This window comes from Zootoca vivipara, chromosome Z1 (genome assembly GCF_965207765.1).
Source record: "Zootoca vivipara chromosome Z1, rZooViv2.hap1.1, whole genome shotgun sequence".
Taxonomy (NCBI): Eukaryota; Metazoa; Chordata; class Lepidosauria; order Squamata; family Lacertidae; genus Zootoca; species Zootoca vivipara.
The window spans coordinates 20,753,492-20,773,656 of record NC_142583.1 but is presented as its reverse complement, the minus strand read 5'-3'; the positions used below and the strand labels follow the sequence as shown (position 1 = coordinate 20,773,656).

General features: G+C 42.4%; 1 protein-coding gene across 1 annotated transcript; it reads right to left on the bottom strand.

The window, feature by feature from the left end:
- Positions 1-360: 360 nt before the first annotated feature.
- LONRF1 (LON peptidase N-terminal domain and ring finger 1) lies at positions 361-19,816 on the bottom strand. Its single transcript, XM_035112593.3, has 12 exons — positions 17,853-19,816; positions 13,874-13,992; positions 11,546-11,668; positions 11,127-11,273; positions 10,071-10,299; positions 9,890-9,986; positions 8,589-8,703; positions 7,238-7,359; positions 5,546-5,704; positions 5,304-5,466; positions 2,768-2,920; positions 361-1,642 (listed from the first exon to the last, which is right to left on the bottom strand). The coding sequence occupies exons 1-12, from the start codon at positions 18,478-18,480 to the stop codon at positions 1,484-1,486; spliced, it is 2,214 nt and encodes a 737-aa protein (XP_034968484.3). The 5' UTR covers positions 18,481-19,816; the 3' UTR covers positions 361-1,483.
- Between the last annotated feature and the right edge of the window lie 349 nt (positions 19,817-20,165).

The window sequence follows — 20,165 nt, the reverse complement described above, 5'->3', positions numbered from 1 at the left end:
TGAATGCCACTCAAATACGGTAGTTCCAAGACTCCCAGATTGCAGCAAAGCTATGTATGGATGTGGCCTTAATATTTCAAGATAGTGTACTTATTGATCAAATATATACCTTAAAACAATGATATGGGCTTATACAGGAAGAGGTCCTTGATGATTATGAAGTACCAACAACAGAATCAAAAGACTGTTCCATTCCTGCCCCCAATTTTTTTTGTATGTTGAGCCAATAAGAGAACATAGCCAAGCTGTAGGGATTGGACACTACTGTGATCCATATATAACAATTCAGGTTTCTGGTAACTATCCTTTAGGCCAGAGGTGCTATATAAAAAGCCCAACAGAGACAGAAAAAAATAATAGTTGTAAGTTAAAAAAAATATGTTTTAGGTTTATTGAAAATTAAATATTAGCAAAAGCAAGAGTTTTACAAAATGATTTCACATACAAGTCAGACATACACAAACTGAAAACTACAAAAGTACCTATTGGCAAGCAGAATGCTAACCTTTGCATTGCTGTGTAATAGCGATATGAATAAGGCATGGAAGTCCTATTTGCACCAAATGTTTTTGAACTTTCAAAAACTGGTTAGACCCTTAACTTTTGTAGCAATGCTTCAGTAGTTCCCAAACTTTCATGAGTTGCCTAGAAGGGTATGGTGAGTGAACTGCAGCTGACTCATGGAGCAAAGAGAAGCAGTCACTTATAGTATTTTCAAATCTGCTCATTTGTCAGAGAAGTTTAGGAATCACTGTTGTATACTTAGTGCATTAAATCATATTTTCGTTATATATTGGAAAGACTAGTGCTCAAAGCAACCACTCCAAAGAGTCACCTAGTAGTCATCTGTATCTAATCCAGTCTCTCACAATGCACAGTTATAGGTAATGTGTTCACAGTTTCAATAACTTCTTGACCAACCTATTTTTCAATTGTTCTTTAACATGGCTCCAAATTCATACAATCATTTTTATTTTGAAAGTATGCAAGAAAGTTAACTTGTGCCATATTTATAGTTAAGACACTCACAAAACAGAAGTTTTTTATAGCAACATTCAATACTACGTTTTAAATACTTTGTGCAAATAGCAACAGGATGCTGTATCGGAGGCAAGTTCTGATTTGCAAGATTTTGAATGCATCCTTAATATTGTAAACTTGGACATTTTTAAATCTTGCACTTTCCAATGCTTCTTAACTAATCAGTGGAAATACATCAGAGGATGATACATTCTCACTTGTATATAGTGCAAATAAAGTAGAATTTCCCCATAGTTTTTTTCGGATTTAATTTTTCTGTGTGCAATTTTAGTGGTGCCCTTCAAGTTGAGGGGACCCATGTGAAGAACTGATTAATAAAGGAAGGAAGAAAGCAGTTCTGATACAGTTCTCAGACCAGTACTAAAAGTGCAAATGCTGCAAGAACTCCAGCTGTAGTTACAGCTAGAATAGAGTATTGTTTCAGTTAGATCCAGTCAGTCAGTCATTTGGACTGGTCTCTAGAGAAATACATCAATATATCTTGAATTTTTATTAGTCGTTCTCTCAAAGATCTCATAGACAGCACAGAAAGCTGATATCTAGGGTCCACAGGCAGGACAGCTAGAAGCCACCAACACCATGCGGGTCCATTAGCCATTTCCTAAAAATAAGGAACAAAAATTTAGAATGTACTAAATGTAACAAATGGCTTACAACACAGATGTGAAATGAACAGGTTCTAGAGATCAAAATACATTGTAATAATAATAATATTTATTATTTATACCCTGCCCATCTGGCTGGGTTTCCCCAGCCACTCTGGGTGGCTTCCAACCAAATATTAAAAACAATACAGCATCAACAGTTTCATTTTCCATTGTCATTATCACTGTGTCTCAACCACCAGGTCCTAGGCTTTCAAGATTTCCTGATAGCGTAAAATGAGGTGATTTTATTAGCTAGCTTGCACAAAAACAACTTCCAGCAGTAATCTCAATCTGAAGTTTTAAATATTGTCTTCTATGTCTGTGACTGAAAGTGTTTGCCCTAAGGCAGCTGTGTCTTACAGCACAAGATCAAGATGCCAAGCGTTTCCCTGCTGTAAATTTCACTACCATTATAGACAGGTTGACACTATCCATCAGATGTTTTAGTTGAAATGTCCTGGACATCTCAAAGCCACTTGGCAATGCAAAGCTTCAGTCTGCCTATGCTGACAGCCACTGTGACAACAGCACTTGTCCATCCCACTAGCCACATGCAACTTTGTGTTGCCTTATTGCCACAGAAAGTGAACAACCTCAAAATAGTGTTAAGGAACATTTATTGCTTAAGTGTAAATAGTGTAAATAGAAGAATATTCTAGAGCAGGCATCCCCAAACTTCAGCCCTCCAGATGTTTTGGACTACAATTCCTATCTTCTCCGACCACTGGTCCCGTTAGCTAGGGATCATGGGAGTTGTAGGCCAAAACATCTGGAGGGCCGCAGTTTGGGGATGCCTGTTCTAGAGGAAGGAGTTCAAGAACTGGCTTTTTAAAAGCCTGGCTTCATTGCGCAACACAACCACATATTTAAAATACACACTGGGCTTTTTGCAGTTCTTTGAATAAATATTAATTGGCACCATCTTGGCTTCTTTCTCTTTTAGCTGCTGTCCATTTTTTTGCCCAATGATTACCACCACATCAGTTACTGTACCAATCTTTTTACTGCTTCCTTTACTAACAAACCAACCCATATCAAGCCAAGAATTGCTAGAGAGATACTGTATGCTGTCTGAATACCTGTATGTTTCCTTCCCTCTCTGGCATTGGACCAAAGTGCTGAAGTATTTGGCTACGAAATTTGTTTCTTAAGCTTTGGAACCAACTGCAAGCTTGGCTATATACAAAATTATGAAGCACTCCAAGTTTCTTCATCTCACCTTCATCTTCAACCTATGAATGAAGAAAGTGCAGTATAGTAAAAAAACAATTAAGCTGTATATGTGAAGACTTTCAAAGTTAATTTACATAAAAAAGAAAAAATTGTGAGTCTGAGTTCAGTCTATATTTAAAGAGAATGGGAAAAAATTCAGTGCTGAAGTAGTTCATCAAAATACTGCCATTAGCAGCAAAGCATCTCACTCAAAAAACTAGATTGGGTCAATAATTCAAACCATGTTTTGGGGTATCACCTCCTAGGCTCAAGCCTTCCCCCCCCTGCCTTCATGCATGGGCTTAGGAAATTACCGTATTGCCTTAAATAATCAATCAATCAATCCAAATGAGAGCCATTACATCTAAACAAGTTATGGTTCCAGGATGCCTCTCAAACCAGGATGAAACAGTGGTCTGCAACCCTATTTGGGAAAGTAAGATGAAACCATAGCATGTTTGTTTGTGTAAAATGGCAAACTGGAAAACAGACCAGAAAACAACACATTAAGCTGTGCATAGAAAAGAATGGAGAACATTTGAACCTGTGATTTTTCAAAACCATACTCTGGAGGATTGTCCAAATAAGCCATGTCTTTCACATTCAGAGTTCCATGTGCAAGGCAAAACACAGAGTTCTCATGAAAGTTCATGAGCTCCAATGTCAAAAGCAACTTTCCATGTGTACAGGGGATGCTTGCACCTAAACAGCACTTTCAAGATGAAAGCTCTTATATATGAACTAGTATCTTGAAGCCCGTTAAATTAACGGGTGCTAGAACATGCAATTGCCCCCGCCCATTCCCCCCTCTCTCCCCCTCCCTTCTTTTCTCCACCCACACGTGCTGGGACTCTCCTGGGCTGCCACCGGCGCTGCTCCTCTGTCGCTGCTCCGCCTCCTCCTCCGCTGCTGCGGTCCATGCCTAGGCAGGGGAGGGGGGAAGGTAGGGGCGGCCAGGGCCCTCTTTCCTTCCTGCCCTCCCCCTGGGCTCGAGCCTGCTTTTGCGAAGGGTTAGTGGGGAAGAATGAGCAGCATCCCTCCGCTGCCACCGGCTTCTTGCTGAATGCAGCGAAGGCACAGGGTAGCAGAGGAGATGCTTCACGGAGCAGGGAAAGAGGGGCGGGCAGCTGCCACCCGCCCCTCCTTCCCTGCTCCCTGTCAAACATCTCCTCCCCCCGGGCTGCTCTTCCTCCCCCCCCCCATGCGCTGTCCCCACTTCTTTCTGCCTCTGACCCTGCACCGCGAGGGAAACGGTAGGCAGAGGGGTGGGGGGAAGAGAGAGTGTGTGTGTGTGTGACACCCGCTTGCTGCTGGTCGTCGGGGGGGGGGGAGCGTAGGGGAGAAAAAAAGGGGGAAAAGCAGCCTCCTTCTCCTCGCCTTTCCCAACCCACCCAGAGCTGAGCCCGCCACATGCCGGGTGGGGGGAGGGGTTGGGATGCGGCGATGGGGTGGGGGTGGGGAACGGCGGCGGCGGGGACACGAACGCCCCGCCGGCGGCGGAGAACGCACGCTCACGGCTCAATCCCTCACAGTCCCTTCCCCTCTTCCCATTAATCAGGAGGCGAGGCGCGGAACGGCAGTTTGGAGGGGAAGCCGTTGAGGGAGAGAGAACCGCATTCCGCCCCCCCCGGCTCTGTGTGCGTCCAGTCTCTGCGTCCAATTCCTGTGTCCGTGGGGCACATGCTCAGTAGCGCGGAAAACGGGACACACGGAATCTGGATGCAGAGACACAGGGACTTTATTATATAGGATGAGATCAATAGTGTTTTAAGACACATTTAATGTAACCTAAAACTATAACCTTTGATACTTTTGCTTAAAGTGGCAGTTTGACAATAACTATTTCTTCAAGTATCCAATAGTACTCAAATGGTAAGACCACCTGTTTTATTTGTTGTGTGTTCCTTTCAACATTTAAACTAGAAATTGGTTGGGCTCCATAGCCAGAATCAACCACAAGGCAGTAGAGCAGAAAAGCAATTTTTTCAAGCAGAAGTTGACACCTGTTCCCTAAATATATATTTTTGCAGTGCTAATCTAAAACATGTCTTCACCTAAAATCTGGAATTAAAACCTCTTACCATCCATTGTAAATTGCAAGTTTCTATTCTGATTAAGAAGGGGATGTTAAATGCACATGCTTTATATACAAAGTAGCTTTACATTAGAACAGGCATCCCCTAACTTCGGCCCTCCAGATGTTTTGGACTACAATTCCCATAATCCCTGACCACTGGTCCTGTTAGCTAAGGATCATGGGAGTTGTAGGCCAAAACATCTGGAGGGCCGCAGTTTGGGGATGCCTGCATTAGAATAAGTAGGCTATAATCTGTATATCCAATGTTTAGAAAATGCATTATTAAAATCCTGTTTTAAGCAATAAGTGAATGTGAAAACCAATACCTTTATATCTTCTAAATACTCAATGTCTGCAGTGTAGTAGCCATCCTTCATCCCTCTTTGCAGAACTCTGAATCTTCTTAATCCAACTGTATCAACAACAGACCGTCCATCTGGGAGATAGTCAAGGTTTCTAATGTACAGCATGCAGCCATAATCTGCAAAGCTAGAAAAAGAGGCACTGTGTCAGTATCCACTGTGTCAGGAAACACTATATAGATATAAATTGTGGAACACATACATACCCATTTTTAGGGTCACTGATACACATCCCAAATTGTTTTGTCCCTGTTTCTACACTCCTTCGAATCATCAGTCGATACCTTGGCTCAAACACGTGGAGGGGACAAGGCACAGTTGGATAGGCCATAGTGCAAACGAAGATTGGAACATTCTTGGTCAAGCTGAAGACAAAATACAAAAAAAAATATAATAGTATTTTTAAAACCTACATTGCTCCAACCATTCCCTTTTGCTACAGGTAAATAGTAGGTTGTGTTTTGTACATATACTCCTTTAACCTCTTACAAAAGCTAAGCTATAGCACAAGGCCTGAAATCAACAGGAATGAAGATGTATACAATATGAAGAGAAACAAGGCTTAAGACTCAGTGCTTTTTTTCTAAAAAAATGTTTATGGGTACTCTCATTTTGACTCAAGAAAATCATCATTCCATAGTTTAAATCGAGAAATAAATACAGTAAGTGGACAAAAGTACAAAGATTCACAAAATGTTTAGGGGTATGCCTCCCCCCCAGAAAAAAGCATTGTTAAGACTTCTGTAAATAATTTAATTCAAGTTCTTTTAAGTCATCCAAATGGAATGTGGATATTCAATTAGCATAAAAATTTCTCTCATCTGTTTTTTTGCAATTCTAAACCAAAGTACTATTTTATTAATTATTATTATTTCATAAAATTTAGACACCACTGATTGTGAAAAACCTTAAGGTGACTTACAAAAGATACAACAGTAATATCAAGGGAAAAAATCACAACCCTACTTTAAAACATACAAATGTTGAAATACTAAAACAGATTAGAACAGGCATCCCCAAACTTTGGGCCTCCAGATGTTTTGGACTGCAATTCCCATCTTCCCCGACCACTGGTCCTGTTAGCTAGGGATCATGGGAGTTGTAGCCGAAAACATCTGGAGGGCCGCAGTTCGGGGACGCCTGGATTAGAATGACCTCACGTTTCTAAGCAATAGCAAAAATCAACAGGAAAGAAAGCTTTTTAATAACATCCATGTGATCATATGCCAACCATGTATAAAGAGGAAGTAGAATATGATTTTGAAAGAGAAGTGTATGGGCAGGATGTGCGGGACCCTTCCAACCAGGAGTTCTCTCCCCATCCCTCAAGCCAGAATCCAGTACTAGAAGCAAATCTGACACCAGAGGACAGACAACAAGGAGGTAAGCCATGGACAGGGAGACTCCACATCCCCTGCTCTATGCATACCTTTTGCTCTTAAAATCAAGCCCTCCGTCCTTGCTCTATACATAATTGGAATAGATCTGTATTTAAAAATAAAAAATATGCCATTACTATGCAGTGCTTGGGCCTGAGATATTGCTACCTGGCTATAAAGTTCACCGATTCTTTTGAATCATTGCTGTGAGGATAACACATGATGTTGAGCTCCTTTAGAGGAACTTTTGCAAGAAAAAGCAGGAAGAACCACCTGCATTTGCAAGCATCAAACAGGTCACTGTACCTGCTTGTACCAAATTCATGTTATTCTGTTTGCTCTCTTCAGTGTCGTGATTCAGTAACAAATCCATCTAGTAGAAGTAGACTGAGACTACACTTCAAAAAATGAGTTAAGTAAAAACGTAGTTGAGGGAAGAAAGCTTTTCAAAAGCAGGCACAACTGAAATGGTTTAGTACTTGTTCCTAAACTTGTTAATAAGTCAGTTTATAAACTTACCTTGAGTATTCAGCCGTTTCTTCATCATTAATTCTTTTTCTCTCTGATAGCTCAGCAGGTAAATACTTTACTATTAGTTCTTCCAGCAGCTGTGTAATTCTATATTGTCTACTTGCCAAATACTAGAAGTAAAAATAAAATCTTAAGTAATTATAGCTTAATTACTGCAAAGATGTTGCTAATCCAAATTATTATTTAATACCAGCTTTCAATTTCTAGACATCAAGCAGAAAACAGGGTGAGACAACAATCCTACATTGACCACTTTGTTTCCCTTGAATACAGTTTTCACTTTAGAACTACTGTATTTATAATAATCCACTGCACCTCAAATTTTCTTTCAACAGAGTTTTTACTAGGGTTAATTAGTTAATTAGCAACATGATAATTAGTCAATTCAATCAATTAAAAAGTTATGCCTCAATCAAAATTTTAGCCCAATATGCAGCCATCCTGTGCAACAACCTGTTTGTAGCATAAACCTCACAATGCACACTTAAGGTTTCACTTTCTGGCTCTGCACTTCAGCTAGCTCAACCAGAAGTGACAAGGCTCTATTGATGCCCACTGATAGTTGAAAGAGACCATTTTGCTTTTCCAAGGTAGGCAACACCATTTCTGCAGGAAGGCTGAGGAGAGGAAGCAGCAGTTTATTCTGTATGTAGTTGTTGGCTGTTGTTGGGAACATATGCTGCCACTCATTTGGGTTGGGCGACCATACTGTGATCAAGCAAGACTGTTCTTGTGTTCATTATTGTGGACAGCCAAACTTTATAAAGAAGAGTGAGATATACATTTTAAAATCACACTCAAATCAGCTAGCTGGCTTCTGATGGACATAGGAAAAGGGAAGTGTGGGGAAGTTATAATGTTTAATGTTTTATTGTACTTTTACTATTCTGCTGGGAGCCGTCCAGAGTGACTAGGGAAATGCAGCCAGATGGGCGGGGTATAAATAATAAAATTGTTGTTGTTTGCTTTTCTCTCTCTGGCAACTGACATCAGTGTACAGGATTTTTTGTGTTGCCATTTATATGTTGCCTTTCTATGATAAAATCAGAGTTAATGCAGTTTACAAATAAAAATATAAATCACATATACTACCACATGCACTCACTTTCTATAGCTAATAAATGTCCTATTCTTGAGCAAAAATTAGCAGCCCTAATTCCTACTGATGATACTTTCAACAAAAGAAGCTTCTGAAACTGGAATACTGAAAACCATTTCCATTGCAGAAAAACATCCGAACAAAGACTTAGCTTCCACCAAGTTTTTATTTAATCGTATATATCCCACATTACAAATATTTGTTTTAGAAAACAGCAATGTTGTGTATGGTAAATATTACCTCTTTTAAGCTTTCTTTACAGAGAGGACACTGAGGAGAATGGTCTAAACATCGTTCTAAACAATTCTTACAGAAAGTATGGCCACAGGGTGTTGTCACAGGATGGAAGAAAAGCCTGAAAAAAATTAAGAAGTTAATCATGCTACAGTCACTTTAGTGACAAACATTAAAACATGTAAATTAAGCCAAGTCAGAACAAAACAAACTCTCATTTTTCAGCCAGTAGTTGTGTTATCTGCACTAATTTTTCCTCTGTGAGCTTCACAAGCTTAGCAGTATTCTGGGAAAAATTAGTATAGGATCCGACACAATACTCTTAACACCATTTCCTTGACATCCAGCTTTTCCTGATGTCCCCTTTACTATATTCATGAAGGTGCATATCCTCTTTCCATTAGGATGCTTTTATCTTGTAAGCACCTTGCTGTTGTAGGCTTAGAATAATTAAAAAATAAAATCTGTTATTCCTCCTAGCAGACATTTGGCATTAGTGACAATGCATGTTCATTAGACTTCCAAGCTCTATGAAATGTCTGTGTGGTAGAAGTGTTGAAGAGAAATGTCATGGAGTCTTGTCTTGGGCAGTAGATGCAAGCGAATTGCACAGAACCTGTAGGCTTGACTGTTTATAACCAGACTTATGTTCTTGACAGGGCTTGACAAGTAGTTGCCAAAACTGTACTTTTGGCAATATTAGGGGGTCATTTGGTTAAACCCTAACTCTCTTGCAAACATTCCCTTATCATGTCTATTAAACAATACATTACTGCCCAAGAGAAATATTTGTAAGTCTTCCACCATATGTACCAACCTGATTGAGTGAAGAGTTCACTCATTGGCACTAGCCAAAAATGCACAACTGACATCAATACTATCTTTTACCAATGGTTCCCAAACATTTTAACTGATGGGGCTGATGGAACATTGCTGTCTCATCAGACCACTTACTAATTTTAATGCTTGTTGTAGGAATTGTAATGTGCTGTGTTACGTGCTGTATTATTTTAATTGCTTTTGTTACTGGTTTTCCAAAGACATGGCACAGACCACTTGAATTAAGTTTATGAATCACTGGTTGTCTAAGGACCACAGTTTGAGAGCATGTAGCACATGTAGCAAGACACTTAAATATTGTGCTTTGCTCTTTGCACAGCATGGAGCAATTTGCACACAGAAGCAATTTTCAGCAGCTTTAGAGCAAGAACCTTAAAATAAAAGCTGCCATAAGATGGAGAAGAGATCAAAGACAAAGATGATCAAATGGGTAATAAAAAGGTTGATTAAAGAAACCACTGTATTACCTCATACACAATGAACACTCAAAGTCTGAAACATCAATCAAATCCTCTGGAACTGGTCCATAATTGAATGGAAAGGTGGCATCCCTTTTTGTAGTTTCTAAATAAACAAAACAGGATATGTATTATCAAAGCATGAAATACTGAATTTATCAGACATCAATATGCATGACTAAATAGTTACCTCCTTGTTTTTTATGTTTATTCCTTCCATCTTCAATAACTTTAACATCTTGTTCAGAAAGGGACCACTTTCTTTTTAATAAAGCACCTTTCTCTTCGCTGGAAAGCAGAGGTTCAGAAGAAACCCTTTTTAATCCCTCGTCTTTGGCATTTGTTTCTGTTGAGTTGAGAGAATGGGCAGACTGTGCACGATGCAGGCTTCCTCCAACAGGCTCTTGCATTTCTAAATTCTACCAAAAAACAATGGGTGGGGGAATGGAATCTTTATCAAATTTCAGATAAATTGGCAACAATATCCGCCAGCAGAGTCACAATTTTTTTTGATAAACCCTCCCTGTTATCCAGAACAGGCACATTTCCTAGTGCAAAGGGCCACCTTGAAATTTATGTGGACTACTTCAGAATGTTTCACATTATTAATATGATTTGCAGGGAACTAATAATATCTGGTCCTAAGTGAATATTAGCTGTCATTCTGTATTTCTAAAATTCTACTTCCATTCTCACTTATGAAACTAGGCACATCATTAGATGGGACCTTACCATGTCACAACTTCCATGTGTGAATGCAGAAACACATGGGAGTATAAAAAGCAATATCCTAAAAATACAGACTTGCACAACATTCTACTGTGGTAAAATAGAACCTCAGGAGTCCCTAGAAACAAAGAACTGTTTGGAATTCAGAACTCAAGCAAACTTAAAATTCTGGCTCTAAACTGCTTCGTCGTTTGTTTAACTTGCACCACTAAACAACTCTGACTGGGAGCAGAAGCACATACAGGAAAAACTTTTTTTAAAAAATATTACTTCATAATTGTTATTTAAAAAACCATTCCCATAATTTTCATTAGCATATAAATAACATTCTCCTCTCCACAATGTTGAACATTTTTCTAGATTCTTTCCACATTCCCTATCAAAACTGAAATTTCAAAATTATGTGGCATCAAACTAGAATAAGATGAAACAAGAAGCAAGTCAACAGCACAACCTACATATTGTGCATGGCAACATTTGAAATATCATGTGTGGAAAAATAATAATCATTACTTACTGGCTCTGAACTGTGCTGTAAATTTTCACAGGACTCTTCCATTTCAGAACCATGGATAAATGGTTTACTTCGAACATGTGAAGAATTCATAGCAGATTCCTTCAGACTCTTTCTCACACTTTCTGGTGATAACAAATCACACAGCATCTGTGAAATGGACAATATTAAGGAATTAGCCAGCTATTACTAAAATTTTGTAAATCCAATCATCCCATTCTTCTAACTTTTTAATATACTACAGTGAACCAGCTGAGGTTTTTAAGTAGTTCACCAGGCTTCAGATCTCTGGAAAAATTAACTGTAATGCAAGTTTTGTTTTCTACACAAACATTGGTAACTTCCTCTTCACAGGCAGTAACATTTGAAAAGTATTAGAACTGAAAGCAAAAACTAAGCATTGCATTAAAATATATAAATACCTTCTCAACTTCTAGTTTTGCCGGAATAAATTCTTCATCAAGGGCTAGGCAATGAAGAAGGAGCTGTAAGGCATCATCTTTAGAGCCAGCATTATTAAGTATTCTTGCTCTCCGAAAGTAGACCTAAAAAAGGGTGATTCAAAGGTATTTGAATGTTAATCATTTGGTTTGCATCACAGAAAGATTTAGAAGCCTGAGCCTTTGAAGTTAGCCCTACTGGGTACAATAGAGCTTTTGCTTCCTATGCATGCCACTGAATTATTTGATTGGGATCTTACAAGTTGCTATAGAAGAAAGCCTCAGTGAAACCAATAGAACCTACAATGGCGCTAATGGTTTTAAGAGTTAGTGTAATACCTGCAATGAGACACGATAACAGCAGAGAACTCAAACAAAGGATGGCACATCCTATGCATTCTACCATCACTACTTCCTACAGTCCGTAGAACCAATTGGAATAAACAGCATACAGCCTTAACATACTCCATTCCATGGGCGTACCCAGCGCGGGGCAGGGGGGCAGCTGCCCCAGAAGCAAAAAAAAGGGGGGGGATTGTATAAAACAGCTCGCGGCGCGCGCTGTTGTCAAGGCAGTTCACCTTCTCAGTCGGGTACACGATCTTGCCGCAGCGGGCAGGGCCGTCTTAACTATACCAGCCACCATGGTCCGGCACCCTGCCAGGCAGGGCCAGGCACAGCGGGCAGCTGGAGAGCATGGCACGACAGGCAGGGATGCTGCCAGCTGTCCTCCGCCCCAGCCTATTAGGCTGAAGCGAATCAGCAGCAGCGGCAGCAAAGCTGCCTCCGTCAAGGAAAACCTGGACCTGGGCCAACTTCAGCCCACACTCCTTCAAGTCACAGCGAGCACAGCACAGAAAGTGCTGCCCCACAATGCTCCGCGGCACTTCATTTGCATATATGGAAGGAGTGTGGGCTGAAACGCCCCCTCCCCTCGGGGGGGCGTGGATGTTGACCACGCCTCCTTGGGGGATCCCGGCCATGTCATCGCCAGCCAGCCAATTGGGTGGCTGGGGGTGGGGGGCGTGGCTGGTGTGACCCCCCTAGTTTTGATCCTGGGTACGCCCATGCTCCATTCACTTCTTTCAGACCTTGTTTTACCCTTCCATACTCATCCACATTTCTATTTATCCTGTGCCTAGAAAGCATGGATGCTTATCCCATGCTTTCTAGGAACAGGTCCGAACAGTTTTCCTTTGCCCTGCTGCTTTCCCCTGGAAAACCCCCACTTTAGTGATAAATCGAAATAAAAGGCAATCCATTGAAAACCAGATTGCCATTTGCTCCGATTCAGCACTAAACCGCAGGTTTCCCTGAGGGAAAGCAATGGGTCAAACGTAAGAGTGAACAAGCCCTTAAGGCAAAGGGACCCCTGACCATTAGGTCCAGTTGTGACCAACTCTGGTGTTGCGGCGCTCATCTCGCGTTATTGGATGAGGGAGCCGGCATACAGCTACCAGGTCATGTGGCCAGCATGACAAAGCCGCTTCTGGCGAACCAGAGCAACACACGGAAACGCTACAGCGGTACCTATTTATCTACTTGCACTTTGACGTGCTTTCGAGCAGCTAGGTTGGCAGGAGCTGGGACCGAGCAACGGAAGCTCACCCCGTCGTGGGGATTCGAACCGCTGACCTTCTGATCGGCAAGCGCTAGGCTCTGTGGTTTAACCCACAGCGCCACCCGTGTCCCCTAACAAGCCCTTAGTCTGCACCATATACGTATAGCTACTGCTGAAAACCACCTGTTTGCACCATGCAAAATTGATTTATTCATCCACAGTGTGAATGCAGTATATATTCTTGTTTCATGAAAAATTATATGCATGTGCACATAGACAAACCAACCAACTGCAAAACCAGTTGCAGAACTGGGGGTGGAGGGATCATTCAACTCTTGACTTGAAGTGCTTATAACGAAGCTGAAACACTCCCACATTTTTATCTCGACAAAGCTTTTCAACTTCTGCACAATTGTGCTTGAAAACATAATTACAATCAGAACAGGGCTTCTGCTAGAAGTGTGCCTGCTGAAAGACTCAATCCATGTAGTGAACCTGACCCAAGGTGGGTCAAAACAGCAGAACTACCACCATGCAAATCCATGGGGGAAAATAAGAAATGATTCCCAAATGCTTGCCTGGGATAAAGGTGGGTTTGAAAATGTTGACATAATTTCTAGCATCTTGTTTTTGTATTTTTCATAAAACAATTACACTGTATGTGATATTCAGTATCAGTCATACTTGAAAGTAAGACCACTGAAATCAACTCTGAGGATGACTTAATAGGACTTTGCATTTAGACTTACCTCAGACCAATTTGGCATTTTAGCAGTAACAGCATCCAGGTCATCCAGGGCAGATTTAAATTCTTGGAGGCCAGCATAGGATTCAGCTCTATAAACCCGTAGTATCAAATCACTAGGATCTAAAATAAAAACCAATGATTTTGTCATGTAGCTGAATAGAAACTGCTTATGTTTTTATAATCCAAAATACACATGCAGTGCAGACTTATATGGAAAATAACATTTTCCAAGAAGCCAGGCCAAAAAAGTAGTTCATTATTTCATGCTGTTGATGTGGACAAGCTTGTTAGTAAAGATTTGTGACTTACCAAATGTTAAAACACCCTTACAAATAAGGTGATAGTAAAGATTCTGAAAGACCCTAATGCAATTAACCTAACTACAGGAACTATTTATATGCTTAGAGACCAATAAAAATATCTGAATGCTACCGTAGTACAAAGCCCAAACAGAAATTTAGGCTGATTTTGTGGACCCAATGTGGTCTTAAAATCTGTATAGACATAGTTTGTAAGACAAGACCAATCTTCCTTCAAACTCCTCCCAAGTTGGGCAGTCTGCAAATCCATGAACCACCCTAGTCTATAGGATAAGCAAGGACAGAATTCAGTGTTTTCTGTCTACTAGTGTTTTGGCACTGTATTTCTAGCCTTTATGCTTGCAGCAGTAAAGTTTACTTAGACGTGAAAGCAAAGATATTAACTGCTTACAAGCTTAAAAGGATAATATTGGCACAGCCGTAGTAGATGCAACATCAGTGAATTTGTAATCACATCTTCCACTCTGAAAACAAAATGAACTACTTGAAACCACACAGATTGTGGATATCACCTTGTCACATTTACCGGTACTGGTACTGGTAGATGCCTGTTTAACTCCCATAGAGCTTGACAGTTCAAGAAGACAACACTACTTTTGTGCAAGTTGTCAACTTTTTTGTTTCTAACCCTTAAATTCCAACAGTTTGAAATACCTCAAGAGTTTTAGACACTGACATGATATGGCCTCAGTTTTCCAAACATCTTAAGACACATTTTGATCATGCCCCAAAATGCATCTAGGCACATCATGTAATTATGAAACGAGATCAACTGCTTCCAAGTTTCTCTTTTCTTTGATTATGTGGGCAAGGTGCTGAGTAAACACACTTTATGATTATTATTTTGTATTAAAGTATACTTTTTCTAATTACTGTACATTGAGTTATAATAGCAATTTTAAATCTAGGAGGCAAACGTACCACCAAGGTGGCATATTAAAAAATATACAATTGCTATACCCCTGCTCCCAGTACAAGTATGTAAATAACTCCTAACTTAACACTCCTAAAAGAATTATCCAATTTTCATAAAGGATTAAGCCCCAATTCTGGGGTGCCTTCCTTCCTTACAAATTCAATTCCAAAAATATTATTCGTACTAAAATTAATATGCCGTAAAGGTAAAGGACCGCTGACAGTGTTTAATAGCTAGTTTGCACATACTGAAAGGGACTAACACAGAACATATAAAAAAGGAAACTAACCCCTGCTTTGAGGTTGCACAACTGAGTGGTACACACAGTCTAAAAGATCAGCTGATTGCTAAGACCTGCAGCATACTGTAGATACTGCCCTATATGTATATTCAAAGTTGTGCAAGTTTCCTCATGTGATTAGATTTCACCTTCCTCTCTGCCCCTTAACAGCCCTGCAAATCTGCTCAAAAGGGTCCCATAACCCTCTAGAAAATATTGGGTGGGGGTGGTTTTTAGGGTCGGAGAGAGACTGCAAGGAGAAAGAAAAGAAGCTCCTGAGTCATACAGTAGCATTTTCATGAGGTACTGGCAGGAGGCAGACGAGTTTACAACCAACATTAGCACAACGAACTTCAGGCACTAGACAGGCCAAGAAACTAAATATCAGAAATTCAACTCCGTGCTGAACTAGAGCATAAAAGTTGCTAGTTTTGCCTATAGCAATACAGTAATTAATGCTGGTATCTAGCATTTCCCATCCTGTGTATTCAAATGCATCTGAATGGACAGTGAGACACTCTCCTAGTACACATAGCAAGACCAAAAACAACTCAAACAAGTCCAGCTGAAGTCCTTTCTAAGTCTTTATGGCTGTTTATAGCTCCATTATATCAGATGCCCCACATAGTACTCAGACACTTATACTGATCAAGCCACATGCTGGAGATTAGGAACTGAATCTAAGGTCATATAAATATGGCACAATAGGCCACTTCCCAAATTTAGCCTAGCCTACTGGATGAAAGCATCAAGAGTAAGACTTCTTCACTAGGCCTTGAGGTTCCCTCCCATATTCTTACTGACTTGAAATTAAGGACATGTAGTACTAACATATTGGGATTAGGCTTTTAAATTAGAAACTAGGATGCCCAATGATTTCAGTTGGTCATTGCTCTGCATCTCAAAAGTAAGATACCAGGACCACAGAAGCAAAAGTGCAAGACAGAATACAGTATAGTGTTCTCAACGAATGAGAATTTAGACCCCTATTATGATTTGAACAACCAGAAAACCAGAATAGTTACACAATCACCAAGCCCAGATTCAACATCTTTCAGAGATATAAAAGCATGTGCACAATTAAACTTTCCTTAGTTTATGTCAGTGTTACAAGTAGTACTCAATACTGAACATACTGTGAAGTGCTCCCAGAATATTAACCTAGTCATATCTCTAGACCTCCCCATACAAGTCTTTTCCAAACAGTGTTGTGAAAGACTCAACACTCCCATCTGTGATGTCACCAGCATTATACAACCTTTTCCCCTTCCACGCCCCCATCTGCTTATGCAACTAGCCTGCCTCCTGCGAATTGTCTCAGTAACACTTTAGAAGACTGAAAATAGGCTTCTGGTAAAAGTGAATTCATCATGAGTAATTACTGGTCCTCAGTGTTACAGGTTTCACAGCCAAGTCTCTTCTGACCACCACCTCCAAAACACAGTTGCTAAGCCCATGAATGAGTGCTCTTTCACCCATATTTGCATCCCTTCTTTTAGAAATAGACAGGTTTTTACTCAAGGTTCCAAATTTTATGTAATATACTCTGAAAATAGGTTCCAAAATTTAGACGCTTAAACTTTTTTCACTACCTTTCTGAAATTGACAGTCCCATAGCACTTCATCAACTAACAAAGCTAATCCCATATAATGCATCTTCAAAGATTCCTCTTTGCTTATACAGTACATCTAAATGCCAGCTTTTGGAAACTCTGGAAAAGTTTACAAAATAGCTTCAGAAAAACAAAACAAGCATTTTTACCTCCCTACAAAACAAAGGGTAACAGGAAACTCACAGCTCCAAAGTAGGGAATCTCTTCAGGTCACTCACAACAAAGCCTTTATCCACATTATGCAAAATAACCAACATGATACCTCAAACCCATAATGCCCCCTAGAAAACATCAGGGTTCACTGTTCCACCTTAAGTACTCACTGAAAAGGTGAAAGACAATCTGCAGTATGAGTTTCACTTGTGAAATTCTTGCAAAAAGCCAACTCTCCAGGAACTTCCAAAAGTCCTGCATACAGGCTGCCACCTCTGAGGGCCATGTTAAATTCGCAATCTGATGTGCACAATTTCACTGGAAAACTAGCTACAGTTTCCAACTGAAGTGCGCCGGGGGCTGTTTCACATATGGGAATCTGGATTACGCTTAGGTTATGCAACACTCACTTCCCGGCTGAATGCGTGACTTCAGCTCGCCCAGAAGTATTGCGTTAGGGCGATATGGAGCATCTGGCCTCTTTAGGAAGCCGGTCCTTTATGCTTGCAAGCCATCAAGAAACCGGTGCGCTTCACGGGACCGATTCCGATCGTCTGGAGCCATTCCAAGGCACATTCGAGTTCGATCAGGCTCTCCAAAGCGCACGATTGTAGTCAAAGGGTCCTTTTTACCCCACAAGAACCCCCCTTTCCCACCCCTCCTGCTTCAGAGGCCCGAGCAGCGGCCGTCGCTCTTACCGTCTTCGAGGGCCTGGCTGGCGGCTTCGCTGGCCTCCCGCAGCTGCCCTTGCACGAGCATCTCTCCTAGGCGCCGCCAGGTGCGAGCCCTCTTGCACTCCTCCGGGAACCACTTCTCTGCCAGGTGTCCCAGGGCGACGGCGACGGGCGACGAAGCCAGCGGGTTCCCACAGCGGCGGCAGCGGGCGCGGAGGTGCTCGTGGACGCAGCGGCGGCAGTAGGCGTGCCCGCACGGCGCCACCACCGGCTCGCCCAAGAAGCCCTCGCAGCCGGGGCAGCGGAAGAGCCCCGCGGAGGAGCAGTCTTCCCGGCCGGCGGTCCCCTGCGGCTGCTCCTCCGCCACTGCCGCCGCCGCCCTCCCTCCGCCGCCCTCCCTCGGCGCGTCGCCCGCTCTCTCGCCGCTCTGCCGGAGACGGTAGTGCAGCACCAGGCAGTCCACCAGCGCGCCCAGACGGCGGCGGGAGCTGGGCGAGCCCAGGCGCAGCGCCGCCGAGTAAGTCTCCAGAGCCTCTTTCAGGTGGTTGCCCAGCGCCAGGAGCTCCCCGCGACGGAGCAGGAGCTCCCGCTCCGAATGGGTGCCGCTGCCCCCCGGCTCTGGGGCCGACTCAGGAACCGGCGAGGACGCCATTTCCACTCCGTCCGGCTCACCGGAGGGGGTGTGGCGCGCGACCCCAAGCGCCGCCGCTTCTCTGAGGTAACAGCACCGACGACAGAGCCGGCTGGCGGTTGACGAGGCCGGGCGCGCGCGCGCCCCCAACTCCCTCCTTCCTCTGACAGGCGCAGCCTTTTTCGGACGTTGTTGGCGGTTGAGCGCGCTCGCGGGAGGCTCCGCCCTCTTTTCAAATCCCCTCAACCGCACCTCGCACTCTCCCCCCCCCCTCCACACCTTAAGGTCCGGATTCCATCTCTCCAACGTGCCCCGCCTAGTCCGCGCCCCCCACCACACCAATCTCCTCTCCCTATCTCTCTCTCTCTCAGCGCAAGAGCGTCGCGGGCGACGCCATGGCCTTACATAAACCGGAGCGTCATCCGGCTTTCCGCGCAAGGCTTACTTGTGATTGGCCGGCAGGCCACCGCGAGGAGCGCGACAAAGGAAAGGGGCGGGGCGAGGAAATTATAAAACAAGGCCACGTGCTCGCGCTTGGTTCCATAACTTTCTTTTGCCGGATGGCAGCGGCGAGGGGCGTGGCTGGCTGCCGGGCGGGATGGTCGGCCCAGATAGGGAAGGGTTGGGTCGTAGGAATTTAGCGCTCCTCCTCCTCTTTTTCTGCTGACTTCCTAAAGACTAGTTTGCATTCCCACGCGCAATGATCCACTGACGCAGGAGTTGGGAACTCTCCTTTGCCAGGCTTGGGCCGTACACTATGCAAAGGCAGGGGGGAAATACCCGATGTCCCTTTTATTATTATTTTCCTTTACAGAGGTTTTGCAGCAGGAAAAGCTCAACCTGTAGGATTTCTCCTGCAACACACAGGAGCCCTGCCAGAAAAGAGATGGCAGCTCCAGTTGTCCCCGGGAAGGGATGACATCCACATTTCTTTCTGTCTCTCAGTATTAGAAATAGGGGACAACCAGTGAAGCTTAATTTGGACAGATTCGAAATTGGCAGAAGAAAGTACCTTTTGCACAACGTTTAGCTAAACCACAGAATTTGCATTAAATTCGTGGAGGAAGAGGCTGGCAATGAAAATGTTCCATTGCCACTGTCTGAAGTACCTGTCATACTAGCCACTGATTATTTTTGTACTCAGATCTGTCTAGTTGGCTTCCTGTAAGCATCTGATTGGTCACTGTGAGAACATGGTACCCGACTAGATGGGCCCTTGACCTCATCCAGCATGGCTTTTCTTACGTTCTAAAACTTTTGAAAAAATGAAAGGTTAAACAACCAGAATGTTTAGCAAATATCAAAAACATTTTTGTCTGTTATTTGTGTTTGCCTGTAACTCCTGCTATACCTTCAAACCCTTAAAAACAAAAACAATTTTTTTATTACACTTAACTGTACCAGGCCCTTAGGCTTGCCATAGAACAAGAATAGTGTGAACCAAGGATCGACACACCCAGCCATGTCCAGTGTCCTCTCCTGCACCATAATGGTCATGTATGACCAACTTCTCTCCATGAGAAAGTGAGGAAAGGCAGGAAAAGACACTAGCATGCCTGCTCCTGGATTCATAGGCTGCCCTCCTCCATCATACTTTTTTTTCCTGTCTTAACTGATCGGCCCTCATTTTGCAGTTAGTATTAAACAACCAGTAGGAAGTTGGAAAAAACACCCTTTTCTGCCCTATCATAGTTTCAATTTACATT